Source organism: Mustelus asterias, chromosome 1 (genome assembly GCF_964213995.1).
Source record: "Mustelus asterias chromosome 1, sMusAst1.hap1.1, whole genome shotgun sequence".
Lineage (NCBI taxonomy): Eukaryota > Metazoa > Chordata > Chondrichthyes > Carcharhiniformes > Triakidae > Mustelus > Mustelus asterias.
The window spans coordinates 9,109,016-9,123,858 of record NC_135801.1 but is presented as its reverse complement, the minus strand read 5'-3'; the positions used below and the strand labels follow the sequence as shown (position 1 = coordinate 9,123,858).

The 14,843-nt window shown below is 45.4% G+C and overlaps 1 protein-coding gene across 3 annotated transcripts in view; it reads left to right on the top strand.

The window, feature by feature from the left end:
• The window catches only part of ccser1 (coiled-coil serine-rich protein 1), a 1,298,783-nt gene extending 1,285,094 nt beyond the window's left edge, over positions 1-13,689 (top strand). For 2 of the 3 annotated variants that reach the window (XM_078209007.1, XM_078209017.1), the window contains exon 10: positions 12,735-13,683. In XM_078209007.1, the coding sequence (XP_078065133.1) occupies positions 12,735-13,235 (501 nt within the window). In that variant the 3' untranslated portion in view covers positions 13,236-13,683. Of the gene's footprint in view, positions 1-12,734 lie in introns of all 3 variants that reach the window. The other variant, XM_078209035.1, reaches the window with a different exon arrangement.
• The last annotated feature ends 1,154 nt before the right edge of the window (positions 13,690-14,843 follow it).

Genomic DNA, 14,843 nt, shown 5'->3' with positions numbered 1-14,843 from the left:
ATATCTTTAAGACCTGTCACACTTACCCAACAATGACTCCATCAAACACAGAAGCTGCTGCGGTGTTGTGTTTTACCTTTATTGGAGGAAGATTTGCCTTTAATCGTACAGTGCAGGGCTTACACAGGCACGGATACGAGCAATGAGATGTCGTCTGAAACGAAAAACAGAAAATGCTGGAAAATCTCAGCCGGTCTGATAGCATCTGTGGAGAGAGAATAGAGCCAATGTTTCGAGTCTGGATCACCCTTTGTCAGAGCTGAAAGCAAAGAAAATCCGACAAGATTTATAGTATGAGGGTTGGAGGGGTGAGGAGGCTGCAGCTGGACAGAGGAAATGTAAATGGTGATGATAAAGGCTGAGAAAGGTGCTAAAAGCGTCCTTTAAGTGATCGGAATGTGTGAATGGCAGAACAAGGTACAAATTGTTAAGGGACTACCTGAGTTATGTGGCAATTAGCCCTGAAAGAGGGGTGGGGGACTGGTGGGTGGGAGGGTAGGGGGTGCATGGGGGGGAAGGGCGGGGGGGTGGTTTGCAGACATGATGGAGAGTGAGATTTCAAAAGTGGAAAAATAGAAATAAGAATGAAAAGTGATAAAAAATGGGAATTCCCGCTGACGTCACCCACATCAGCGGGAAACCCACAGGCAGGGGAGCACTGCTGGCGGAACCAGATAATCCAGCCGGCCGGACAATTCCAGCCCTTATCTTTCACTCTGGTATTTCACAAATTACTGAAGTTAGTTCAGCAACTTCAGATCATAACCTCGACCCCCAGCTGTGTCTTTTGTTTTGTATTTTTATTCCAATTCAATCAAATCAAGTCCAATCCAGAGTCTCAACAAGTCGAGACATTCCCGATCCAAGCTGACAAGACAGGGCTCTCACCTCCCGTCTTGGGCCTGATCGACATGACCCAAGCTGATTGGAGTAGGAATCGCTCCTCCTCCAAGGCTTGATCTCATTTGCGTCTTAGCCAAAAGGCCGAGATGCCGCTTTTAAAAATAGCTTCAAATGAAGCTAAAATGTAACCTAATGACTTCAACCAAGCACAGCATGTCGAAACTACACTTGATCTTAGCCAACAGCAGCTTTTGATAATGATTCTGCTATTGACATTTACAGCTCCTCTGGACCCATCTTGTGTTTTTTTACCTCTCCAATCGCCACCCGCGTTTACGTGTAACATCATCCTTTCTGTCATTTAATTGTTTGTGCTTTCCTATCACAAACACAAACTTTGTGCTTTATTCTGTCCTTTCCATCCTCCCTTTTCCTGCTTCCACACTCACTTAAGACGCGTTGCATCCCCAACATTTGCCAGTTTTCATGAAAGGCCATCAATCCAGAACGTTAATTTGGTTTCTCTTTCTACAGATGCTGCCTGACCTGCAAAGTAAATCCCACATTTTTTGTTTCCATGTCAGATTTATGGCAGGCGCGGTATTTTGCTTTTCTTTCTTGTTGGCGCTTTCCGTTTAAGTGGGGATCAGTTTTTGAGGCACCTCTTGATTCAGAGTTAAAGGCTTGGCCTTCAAAAGTAAAAGCCATTGAGGGACCAAGTGTATTTTTGATCAAGGAACACAGATGTACATTTAAAATTCAATGTCGGAGGCACTGGGTTAGGTCTGACACTCACAGTGCTCCTGAGCGAGGTGATAAGTTAAAGTCCACAATTTGTTCCCAATTTTCAATGGGGGAGACAGTAGCATTGTGGGCTGGTAATTCAGAGACCCAGGGTAATCCTTTGGGGACCCGAGTTCGAATCCCACCATGGTAGATGGTTAAATTTTAACTCAATAAAAATCTGGAATTAAAAGTCAAAAGAGAAAACACTGGAAAATCTCAGCAGGTCTGGCAGCATCTGTAAGGAGTGAAAAGAGCTGACGTTTCAAGTCCAGATGAACCTTTGTCGAAGCTTTGACAAAGGGTCATCTGGACTCGAAACGTCAGCTCTTTTCTCTCCTTACAGATGCTGCCAGACCTTTTGAGATTTTCCAGCATTTTCTCTTTTGGTTTCAGATTCCAGCATCCGCAGTAATTTGCTTTTATCCTGGAATTAAAAGTCTACTGATGACCATGAAACCATTGACAATTGTTGTAAAAACCCATCTGGTTCACTAATGTCCTTTAGGGAAGGAAATCTGCCATCCTTACCCAGTCTGGTCTACACATGACCCCAAATCCACAGCAATGTGGTTGATTCTTAAATACCCCCAGGGATGGGCAATAAATGCTGGTCCAGCCAGCGATGTCCACGTCCCATGAACGAATAAAAAAATATTCAGTGAATCCTGCGCATTGATCTCCCAATTGTCCAAATAAATTGGGATGCGCCAGATTGATTCAGCCGCTTGGGAACATAGACAGTCTGGCAACTTGCAGCCTACCCATGTTGAATAGCCACCTGGATGAGATGCCAGAGATCCATGCATCCATAAGCCAATCATGAATTCGCATCTTCAGTTGGCAGCCTGGCCAGGAAGAGAAAGTTGATTAATTTATTTACTTTTTTATTAGTCACAAGTAGGCTAACATTAGCACTACAATGAAGTTACTGTGAAAATCCCCTAGTCGACACACTCCAGTGCCTGTTCGGGTACACTGAGGGAAAATTTAGCATGGCCAATGTACCTAACCAGCACGTCTTTGTACTGTGGGAAGAAACCAGAGCACCCGGAAGAAATCAACACAGACACAGGGGAGAACTGCAGACTCCGCACAGACAGTGACGCAAGCGGGGAATCGAACCCGGGTGCGTGGAGCTGTGAGGCAGCAGTGCTAACCACTGTGCCACCGTGTTGCCCCAAAAAAAGAAATAATGGGGCCTGGTGTTTCTCCTGCCCCCAATTCCCTCTTCCAATGACATGCCCCCTCCCCCCATCCGCTCACCCCTCACCCCCTCCCCACTCCGTCTGTCATGCATGTTATTTATTTCCCCCTATCAAGGTTTGAGAATTCACCAATCAATCACAGAATGGTCCGAGTAAAACAATAACACCCACAGCTGGCATCTAGTTACAGATTTTGTCCAATATGTAGCAGCAGCGACAATATAATGCAGTGTTAAGTTTGTTTGTGCTGGAAACTTTAATGAGGTTAAAAACAGCAACAACACAAAAAGAGCTTTCCAAACCAACACCATAACAGAATGAACAAACCAGCAGCTTCCACAGTCTCAGCCGATTTTCTTAGTGAAGCATCTTTGCTGTTGTCATGTCAGCAAAACCTTCAGCCAGTTTAGCATTAACTGCTCTTCCTTGAATGCCATCATTCAGGGGTAAGAATCGGACACTGGCGTACCTTTATTTGGCCCAATTTCTGAGAGACCAACCTTTTGCATTCAGGAATATCTGAAAGACATCCCCCTTTCCGGGACGAAGGCATATTTATTCGGTAAATGAAGACCTGTATTCTTCAAATGAAAACCTAGAGCGGGATACCTCCCCCTCCCCCAGTGGTGTGCTTTCCAGTGGTAGAGGTGGTCTTGCCATTCGCCACCCGTGAGATATCCTGCTGATATCCATGGCGCTTTGCGTGTCTCGTCCATAGATTGTATATCGCAATGACCTAAAGTCCTTTGGAATTGCTCCCCGATCTTCAGCAAGTTTCTGCTCCCAGACTATGAGCAGAATTTTCCCATCCTGCCCGCCACCGGAATCATAGCGGGCGGGGGCAGACCATGCAAACGTCTGCTGACCTTGGGTGGGGATTTCTGGCTTTGGGGCGAGTACGGCTGGAAAATCCCGCCCTATAAGTCTTTGGGCTGGGTTTTCAATAAGATGGGCAGATAAGCAATAAATGTCCTGACTCAGCAGACACATCTTGGTTTAAAGGGCCCCATTAGACCCAATTTCTGCTCTGGGAAGGCAGGGGTGGAATTGGGTCTGGCTTGTTGACCCTGGAAGCTGGATCAATTTGGCCACAGGGGGAGGCAAATGCCAAGGCAGCCTGCACAGTTAGAAGGTCCAACTTGGTTCTCTGGGACTCCATCATCACCCATTGAGTATCCATCATAAGAAGACTTCAGGAACTGCATGGAAATGAGATGCAATAAAATTCTGTCAATGTAATAGAGTTCTCACTCATACATACTTGATAGTGAATAATTCTCACATTCAAAAAAACAATTTAAAGCTTTTAAATCACCACAAGTGGCTTATTGATTATAAAAACAACAAATTTCTATTCAGATCCCACAACCAGGACAGCTAATCCTTTAATAACCTATTTAAACTGTCAATCAAACTGTGGATGCAGAACATCCTGCTGAAATAATTGTAGCTTTTGAAACTCAGCCAAGCATTTATCACAACATAATATAAGCCCTTGGGGAAATTTCAACAAAGACCTCAAGTGAAACTGCATGACGAGCTGGTAATATTTTTTTTTCTAACAGTCAGCAGATTGGCTTCAATCCAAGTAGCCCATTGGCTCCCACACTCCCACACTAAGGTCCTTCCAATCTCCAAATTGGCGTCTTTTTGAACTCAGTGCTAAGTTCAAATGATCCTGCAGAGTGTTGGTTTTCCCACCTGTGTGAATCATACCCTTCACCCTCCCTCTCTCTGCCACCAAAAATTGGATCTGTCAAAAATGGGACAGGAATCACACGTTTAGGTCCCACCCTCCATTCAAAAGGCCTGCGGCGTGTCCCCGATTCTGTTTGATCTGGTAGATATAAAATTTACAACAACAACTGTTTAAGAGCAATAAGCAATTGATTTACTGTCGCCACTCCAAAATTGCCTTTGCAGGGTGAGCGCGACAATTACCTTTCAAAGTTGGCTTCAGTTGAAGTCAAGAAGTCATCTTGACTTGCTTTATGATTGTAAGAACTGGGTTCACAATGTAGGCCTGGCATTTAAAGTTTATTTATTTAGTGTCACAAGTATGCTTACATTAACATGGCATGATGGCACAGTGGTTAGCACTGCTGCCTCACAGCTCCATGGACCTGGGTTTGATTCCCGACTTGGGTCACTGTTTGTGTGGAGTTTGTGAGGCGCTGTGAGGCAGCAGTGCTAACCACTGTGCCACCGCCCATTTCACACTGCCATTAAATAAGATGTAGTTGGACACTCTGTTGCCATTGAGAAAATAAAGCACTGGGAGAGGGTGGGTGGGAGGTTTGCTTGTTTTGTGGGGAGGATAATACCTGTTGTGAGACAGTGTTAGTCCTGTAGAAAATCAATAAGAAGTTGTCAAACCGCATTGTGTCTGGAAGCATGTATTCCCCTCTGGCTTCTGACCCAGGTGTTAGCGTGGAGTCGCAGAAGTGTAAAGGATCACCCACTAATTAGAAGTGTCACCCAGTTCTGTAAAAGATAATGTCTTGTGATGGCTAAGGTTAAAGACTCACAGAAATTGCATTCATAAAATGCCTGTCATCTCCTCTAGGCACCCAAAAGTGATTTTGACATGTGGCCACTGTTGTAATATCAGGAAATCTAGTGGCCAATTTGCACACAACGAGATTCCACAAATGGCAGTGGAGCAAATGGCCAAATAATTTGCTTTTAACATGTTGGTCAAAGGGCATGAATAGTTCAGGACACCACGATAACTCCCCTGATCATCTCCAAATGGTGCTATGAGAAGGCAGGCAAGACTTCAGTTTACTTTCCCACTGGAAAGACAATCTCTCCGACAGTGCAGCACCCACTTTTCCATACTGGTTAGGTGCATTGACCTGAACAGCGCCGGACTGTGGTGACTAGGGGAATTACACAGTAACTTCATTGCAGTGTTAATGTTAGCATTACTTGTAACTAATAAATAGATTTTACTGCACAGCAGTGACAGCCTAGATTATGTTTTCAATTGAGTGTTCAGATTTAACATCGTCATCACTTCTGGAAGACATTGGGTGGGATTTTCCAGCCCTTCCTATCGGCAGGGTCTTCCAGTCCCGCCGAAGGTGATTCCCCCGCCCCCCCACCCCCCCCCCCCCCCCGCCAACCCCCACAGTGCATTCAGCGAGACTTTGGCAGGACTGGAAGATCTCGCCGGTGGCCAACAACAAGCCATTTCTACCACTGGAAATCGCACCGTAGAGAGGCTGGATATCCCTCCAGGTGTTTCTTCACTGTCTCCACTGATATAGAAACTTGCTCAAGCTATTGTTCTCACTTTCCCATTCAAATTCATTTTAAAAGCAGTTTATAAGAACAATAAAACTCTAAGGATGCGATCTTACCGACCTTTCACGCATTCGCTCCCATTGCAGCGAGGTCGGTTGGAGAATTTGGCGCCCAGCCAAATCTCCGTTCACTGTAGCGGGATGGGAAAATCCCACCAACGTGAATGGCCGTAACATTCCGCCCTTAATGTTTCTCAAGGAGGTTCTGAGTTGACTGAAAACAGGAACTTGCCACCGGAGTCTATCACATGAACACTTGTTCTTTGCACTTAACCAATCAATTATCTAATACAAACCTGCCTGCTGATTGCAAATGATTAGCATTACAGTAACCAGATAGGCTGTTGTGACCGTCTTGAATCCCCGTCACTGCATAGCAAACCTACCATGTCAAAGGGAAGTAGAAGCTTGGGGAAACAAATTCCCCCTTTGGATATGGCAACTTATTTCTGAGTCAGTTGATAGGAATTGATCACCATTGCGTCAGCAACATTCTGTGTCGTGATTATGACTACACCTGATTTTAATACCCTTCCTGATGTCGCTGGTTCGCAGTATTTCCATTGTGAACTCTTCAGGGTGAATGTACAATAGTCGGCTCTGCACGGGGGTTTGAATAATCTGCGGCTCCTGCACTTGAGCTCTTTAGTATCGACCACTAAACCAGCGCACAGGCCTTGAAAGAAAATCAGTAATGAATTGGTGTAGCCGAGAGTCATCCATCCCATTCCACAATATGGCTAAAAGTTACACTATTTTTAGTTAAACTAAAAGGATTATACCCGAGAATTTCCTCACAGCTCCTTCAGTTCTGCTGCTGTAACTTCACTGGAAGCACAACAAGAATCCTTTTTTGAACTAAAGGTGATGGTCGGAATTTTCCAGCCGTTCTCCAGTCCCACCGGCAGCACACCCCTACTTGGGAATTCCCATTGACAGCAGCAGGACAAGAGAATCCCACCGCGAGCAAACAACACGCCACCTCCCACTGACGGGAAACACGTGGCCGAAAGGCTGGAAAATCTCGCCCCATATAACTCTTAAAGTTCTCACTTTCAGACTAAGTTCTTTCTGCACAGCAGGAAGTGTACATGGAGTCAATGAGGGAGAGACTGGTTTGCTTGATGGACTGGGCTTTGTTCACAACCCTTTGCAGTTTCTTGCCTTCTTGGTCAGAGCAACCATTTAGAAGCCAAGTAATGTGCACTAAATGGCCACCTGCAAATCTGTTGGGATTTAACCAGCACTGGGAGCGGACCATGCCAAGCATTCAGCCCAGTAACTTGCACTGTGCTGGCTTTTGGTCAGAAAGATGGGGGAGAGGGGGGGGGGGGGGGGCGCAGGATATCTGCTTTAAGGCCCATCAGAGCTGCTGGGTTGAGTTCTTTTCAAAATCTCTGTCTGCAGCATATATTGATAGCCAAAAACAGGCAGGATTTAAGATGCAAAATTTGTGGAGAGAGAGAGAGCAAGGCCCACACAAAGGGTTTTGCCACTTTGGTGTATTTTCTGAATCTGTGTTTGGTCTGTGGAAAACTGTTAATTGAACACAAAAAGATTTAGATGTCTTTCCACATCACCTTCTCTCTCCAACTGACCAGTGATCTAAATATGGTCATGACCAGTGTATCCCAGGTGAATGGTTTTGACTTGACTCGGTTATGGCTAGAGTGGATTCATTCATTTCTCAGGGAGAGTTCAGTGTCTGAGGTGATTATATCTTATGCGTAGACCCAATCCAGGGGATTGCCATTCTCCGAAAGGTCTAGGAGATAATTCCATCCATATTCCTACAAGGTAATTGGCTCTATTGGAGTTTTCCAGACAGGTTGGCTCCACGTTGGAATTGATCATGTACAGTGATGCAAATACGATCATGGCTGAGCTATGCAGGCCTCACTTCCTTTTCTGTGCTATTTTCCCATAGCCCTCTATTCCTTGATCTATCAAATATTTATCCACCTCCAGTTTGAATACTTCTAATGATCCAGTCTCCACCACCGTCTTACAGAATCACAGAATACTACAGTGCAGAAGAGGCCCTTCGGCCCATCAGGTCTGCACCGATGTATGAAAGGCCCTGACCTGCCCACCTAATCCCACTTGCCAGCACTTGGTCCATAGCCTTGAATGTTATGATGTGCCAAGTACTCATCCAGGTACTTTTTAAAGGATGTGAGGCATCCCGCCTCCACCACCCTCCCATTCAGTGCATTCCAGACAGTCACCACTCTTTGGGTAAAAACGTTTTTCCTCAAATTCCCCCCTAAACCTCCCACCCCTCACTTTTAGCTTCCATCCCCTCGTAACTAACCCTTCAACTCAGGGGAACAGCTGCTCCCTATCCACTGTGTCCATGCCCCTCGTAATCTTGAACACCTCAATCAGGTCACCCCTCAGTCTTCTCTGCTCCAGAGAAAACAACTCAAGCCTGTCCAACCTCTCTTTATAACTTAAGTGTTCCTTCCCAGGCAAAATCCTGGTGAATCTCCTCTGCACCCCCTCCAGTGTGTTCACGTCCTTCCTATAATCTTTGGGGCAGAGATTTCCAGAGATTCACCACCCTATGTGAGAAGAAATTTCTACACAGCTCAGTTTTAAATGACCGGCCCATTACAGTGATAGAACAGAAGTGGCTATGAGGAAATTATTGGCTATGATCTCTTTTTGAACGAAGAATGATATCATTTCTCCTTGGAGAGATGGGGTGGGAAGTGCATGTCCTGTGATATGTGAGCTATCACCATTTTGCAGGGCAGAATGTATGGCCCAAACATTGCATTTCTGTTTGTCATGGCCTATATGTTTGTAGAAGCCTTTGAACAGAGGACATTCTCAGCTGAATATGATTTTTTTTTTTACTGCCTAAAAACAGAATAGAAGATGTGTGCAATTTTGTAACCTTATTAAAATAAATAAGTCATGTAATTAAAATAGGATTTAATATGCCGGATTATCTGAAAATCATGACACAACTGTCATAATAATCCTTCAACACATCTAAAGCAGCCAGCAATTAATTAATATAAGTGAGGGAAAGCTTGTTAATTCAGTACATGAAGTGAAATGCTTTGTACAGAGGATGACTCACTAACATGGTTAAAAATCCCAGTTTATCCCCAACTCCTTGCAAGGTGGCAGGTACCTTTCAGAATTGGCACGAGAGAGGGATTTTTGTGAGAAGGTAACTTTGGAATCTCATACAATATGGGAGGGATCATAGTGCCACCATGCCACCCCATGAAACAGGGGTGGCATGGTGGCACAGTGGTTAGCACTGCTGCCTCACAATGCCAGCAATCCGGGTTCAATTCCCAGCTTGGGTCACTGTCTGTATGGAGTTTGCACGCTCTCCCCGTGTCTGCGTGGGTTTCCTCCGAGTGCTCCGGTTTCCTCGCACAGTCCAAAGATGTGCAGGTTAGGTGTGGACTGGCCGTGCTAAATTACCCCTTAGTGTCAGGGAGAATAGCAGGGTAAATACGTGGGGTTACGGGGATAGGGTGGGATTGTGGTTGGTGCAGACTTGATGGGCCAAAAGACCCTCTTCTCTACTGTAGGGATTCTGCCTTACGCTGTGGTCCAGCGAATGTTGACGGGAGGGTTTCAACCCACTTCGTAATATAGAGAGTAACGTAGGGAGCTTGGAACGAATTGCAAAGCTCAGTAAAAGGCACCTCTGTCAAACTGATTGCTTTGTTGTTTTTTTCTTTCCAGGCTTTTATACTCTTCTTGGTTCAATTTTTGTGCTGGCAAATCCTGTCAGTGCCGACACCCCTCAAAAGGCCCCTTGTTCTTGACTTGTGATGACATTTATATGGAAGGCTGCCATTGCTGTAGAAATAGGCTTCACCTAATTACTTGGAGACTCCATAAATGTGAACATGGTGCATATTTAAGAGGGATAGAGGGATCGACAATACTGACAGCCATAACTTCAGGGTCTGAGTTAACCAACAGCCTGAAAGATAATCATGCCACCTTGCCTATGGATATGAAAACTGTGCTAATTGCCAGTACGGAGAAGCCTGTTAAAATGACTGAGAAGATACCACAATCCTTACATTGTAACAACAAATGGTTGCACGCAAAGGTTCCCGGCGATCAGAAATATTTTCAACCTTCAATATATTACCCAAAGCAGCACTAATTTGCAACACGCTAAACAATATTTAAATGCTAATATTAGCTGAACTTGGCATGCAGTGTGATTATGGTATTAATATCTCTTCTGTTTACAGTCTGCTTTGCCATGCAGTCAGGGTGATTTGTGTTCTGTTATGTTCTGATCATTACTTTGCTCTCTTCTGGTCTGGCTTCATGAGTTTTTGCGATGTGATTTTTGCATTATGCATATGACTGCTTAGGGGGGAAATTATGAGTATTCCATTGTGGATCAGTTTATCTCTGACAGAAGCTTATTGCGTTTCTGAGCACTGGATTTTCACAGTTGAGGTTGAATGAAGTGCCTCTGGGTTGGGATTGCGTGGACGGAGGCCGGCACGGTGGCACAGTGGTTAGCACTGCTGCCTCGAAGTGCCAAGGACCTGGGTTCAATTCCGGCCTCAGGTCGCTGTCTGTGTAGCGTTTGCACGTTCTCCCCGTGACTGCGTGGGTTTCCTCCGGGTGCTCCGGTTTCTTCCCACACTCCAAAGATGTGCAGGTTAGGTTGATTGGCCATGCTAAATTGCCCCTTAGTGTCAGGGGGATTAGCAGGGTAAATAGTTGGGGTTACGGGGATAGGGCCTGGGTGGGATTCGGCCTGGGTGGGATTGCTGTCAGTACAGACTCGATGGGTGGAGTGGCCAATTCTGTACTGCAGGGATTCTAATGAGTGTAGGATTCAGCCATTAGTCACCAAAAGGCGTTTATTTGTAAATACACAAAGGGATGGTTTAAAATCATATGAAAGCTATAGATTCATTTTGGCACGGAAGGAGGCCATTTGCCCATCAAGTCCAGACTAGCTCTCTGTCGAGCACTTCAGTCAGGTCAAGAAACAGAGGACATAGGAGCTGGAGTCGGACATTCGGCCCTTCGAGCCTGCTTCACCATTCAATAAGGTCATGGCTGATGTTGGCGTGGTCTTTGATATACCTTTGATACATAAAGGTGACCCTTGTGAAGTTGGATTTGCTCACCTCAGTTTAAGCAGTATTCTCAGGTGATTTTTCCCCCCATATTTGACACGATCATAGAATCCTACAGTGCTGAAGGAGGCCATTTGGCCCATCGCATCTGCACCGACCACAATCCCACCCAGGCCCCATCCCCACGACCCCATGCATTTACTCTAGCCAGTCCCCCTCCGACACTAAGGGGCAATTGAGCATGGCCAAACAACCTAACCCGCGCATCTTTGGAGTGTGGGAGGAAACCTGAGCACCCGGAGGAAACCCTCGCTGACACGGGGAGAATGTACAAACTCCATGCAGACAGTGACCCAAGCCGGGGGTCCGTATCTGGGTTCCTAGTGTTGTGAGGCAGCAGTGCTAGCCACTGTGCCACCGTGCTACCCACGATCTGCGTTCAATCATTTAATGACAAACTCACTCGTTCAGTTGGAACAATCAAAATGATTAATCATATTAATGTCTCTGTCAGTCCATTTCTGACGATTATAAAATATATTTTACTTACCCGAAGAGGGTAGAAAACATGATTGCGCAAATGGGCGAGAGAACATTGAGGATTCCATAAGAAGTCTCACAACACCAGGTTAAAGTCCAACAGGTTTATTTGGTAGCATGAGCTTTCGAAGCACTGCTCCTTCATCAGGTGAGTGTATTTTTCTTCATCACCTGATGAAGGAGCAGTGCTCCAAAAGCTTGTGATTCCAAATAAACCCGTTGGACTTTAACCTGGTGTTGTGAGACTTCTTACTGTGCCCACCCCAGTCCAACGCTGGCATCTCTACATCATTGAGGCTTCCAGCAGGGCAAAAGAGGTAAAATAATGTACTCCGTCGACTTGATAAGTTGACTGAAGTATTGATAATGACAGCGCTCCTCTGAAACTAATTTCAGTAGCACTGCCCAGCTTACAGAATTTGTGCGCCACAGCCCAACACCAAGTGATTGAGAGCATCCTTGTTCTCTTGCTGAAGTGGCCCGTTTATGTTATGGGATGGTTTCAAGAGCCTGACAACAGGTTGAAAGTCAGTTCAAGTTAGGACAGTACAATACGCAAGTCACCCGAGCTTTTGTCTTCAATGTCTCTGGAGTGAGTCTTGAATCCACCACCCACCTGGCTCAGAGACAAGCGTGCTACGACTGAGCTACGACCTACTGGCAAGTGTTAAACACATTGAATTAACCCAGACGCATTATAAAGCCATTAAAAGTTTGCTTGCGCGAGACAAGATGTATGCCTGCTGCAAATTAAGCCAGGATACGACCTCTATTCTTTCCAATGTATAATAAATATTGTTTTGGGCAAGCCATTTTGGCAACAAGTAATGAAGACTTGTTGGCAAGGATGCAGTACATCTTGGAGAGGCGATGGATTAAAGTGCGTTGTGTGTACTTTCTATTGTGGATCAGAAATGTGTTGTTTTACATTGTTGACTCATTTCTCCCTCTCTTTCTTGCCTCAGGCTACATATCTAAACAGAACTGTGAGCCAAACTCTCAACACAAGGGACAGAAGATTAGTACCTATTCCCACCGAGGACCCATGTAAATATCCATTGCCTGGTCAGGCAGCTGCTTGTGATAGTAAAAAGTGTCAAGTTTCAAGTGCGTTTGTTGGGCGCCACCAAAAGGTCCAAGAGGTTGGTCGAGCAGTACAGTGTAAAAATGGCGGGGTCGGGACCCCTTCTGCGGAACTGACGCAAAATGTTCAGAGCAACGGATCTTGCGGCAGTTCTTCGCAGAATAAGATCAAGACCTCGGTCAATGCGGGAGAAGCTTTGGAACTGACAAACGGTCGGAAGGATCAGGTCACCGTGCCCAGGCAGCAGTCCGTATTTGTTGGCCGGCTTGGGCAGCCACCTCGTGGACCTCTGTCCTTGCACATGTACAGCCGAAAGAATGTTTTCCTCCAGCACAGTCTGTATACCTCTGACTTGCAAGCTTTGGGTCAGAAGGATGGCTAGGACAGGCGAAGATACAAAACTCTGGAGCTGCTTATCTTCTTGCAGAAAGTTACCCAGGTACCGAGGGGAAAATCCTTCCGAAACCCACGCCAGGCCTTTTATTATTGCTGCCTCCTACATTCTCCAAGACTTCTTTTCCTCTCTGATCTTTTTCATTGCTGTTTCTATCCAAAAAAAGAAAAGATAAAGCCATTTTCCACGCGAACCTTAATCTGACTGAGCCGAGGTGATATCTTTCACTGGGGGAAGAGGAGAGGAGTGGGACTGATTGGATAGCTCTTTCAAAGAGCCAGCACAGGTGTGAGGGGTCGAATGGCCTCCTTCGATGCTGTACGATTCGATGTAAGCTCGCCAGTAAATGGACCCAGCATACGAAGAACCTCACTACACGTGAATCAATGTGGTACGATTTAGTGCCACTAAGGAGTATGTTTCTGCACCAGTTCTTGGGGGGAAAAAAAAGGGAAAAAAAAGAAATGAATGTTTTAATAGATAAGATGCATTTGTATGTGGAAACTATTTACTTTTAGACGAAGCAAGCATGTTAAAAATTAACTGTGCATTTTCTAAACATGTAGATTTTTCTCAAGATGGCATGCCGTGTGATCAGAAACCTCAGCTCATTTTTGTTACTAATTCCATGGGCTCATGTTGACAAGGCAAGAAGATAAGTTGTAAGGTGCTATCTCTTGTAGTTGGTGAATGGAAAGAGTCGTTCGTAACTGCAGTGTGCCAGTATAATATGGGCAGGAGGATGTATAAAGGAGAAGGAATCCGTCCAGTTAAAGCCATTTCCCTGACATTTCAAGCCCTGTTTTCAGATGGGCGATTTTTACTGCAACAGAGCAAGAAAAAAATGAAAGCTAATTATTTTTTTCTACCTTTAAACAGGACGTTGGAAATGTATACAAGTTCTTTTATTTTCTCCTCCTCTCTGGTTCACTGCGTTTTATTTTGCTGAAAATGGCTATTTTTAAGATGTGGGTTTTAATTGGAACCGCTCCATCTTCACAGCTTAAGTAGGGCACAGTAGGTTCAAAGAAAGGAAGTGCCAAGAAGTAGCTTTCTATTTGTTTGGTTCAAAATGGTTCAAAATGTTACAGCTTAATATGTTCTTCTTCATTCTGTTACGTACCCACTCCTGCTTTACATATCTCTGCCATGCCGTATGTACCCACTCCAGTTTTACATATCATAGAATCATAGAATCCCTACAGTGCAGAAAGGAGGCCATTCGACCCATCAAGTCTGCACTGACCACAATCCCACCCAGGCCCTATCCCCATAACCCCATACATTTACCCTAGCTAGTCCCCCTGACACTAAGGGGCAATTTAGCATGGCCAAACCCGCACATCATTAGACTGTGGGAGGAAACCAGAGAACCCGGACGAAACCCATGCAGACACGGGGAGAATGTACAAACTTCACACAGACAGTGACCCAAGGCTGGAATTGAACCCGGGTCCCTGGTGCTGTGAGCAGCAGTGCGAACCACTGTGCCACCGTGCCGCCCATCCCTGCCGAATGTGCCCACTCTTTACATATCCCTGCCATGCTACATATAGCCACTCCAGTTTTATACATCCTTGCCATGCTACATAGACC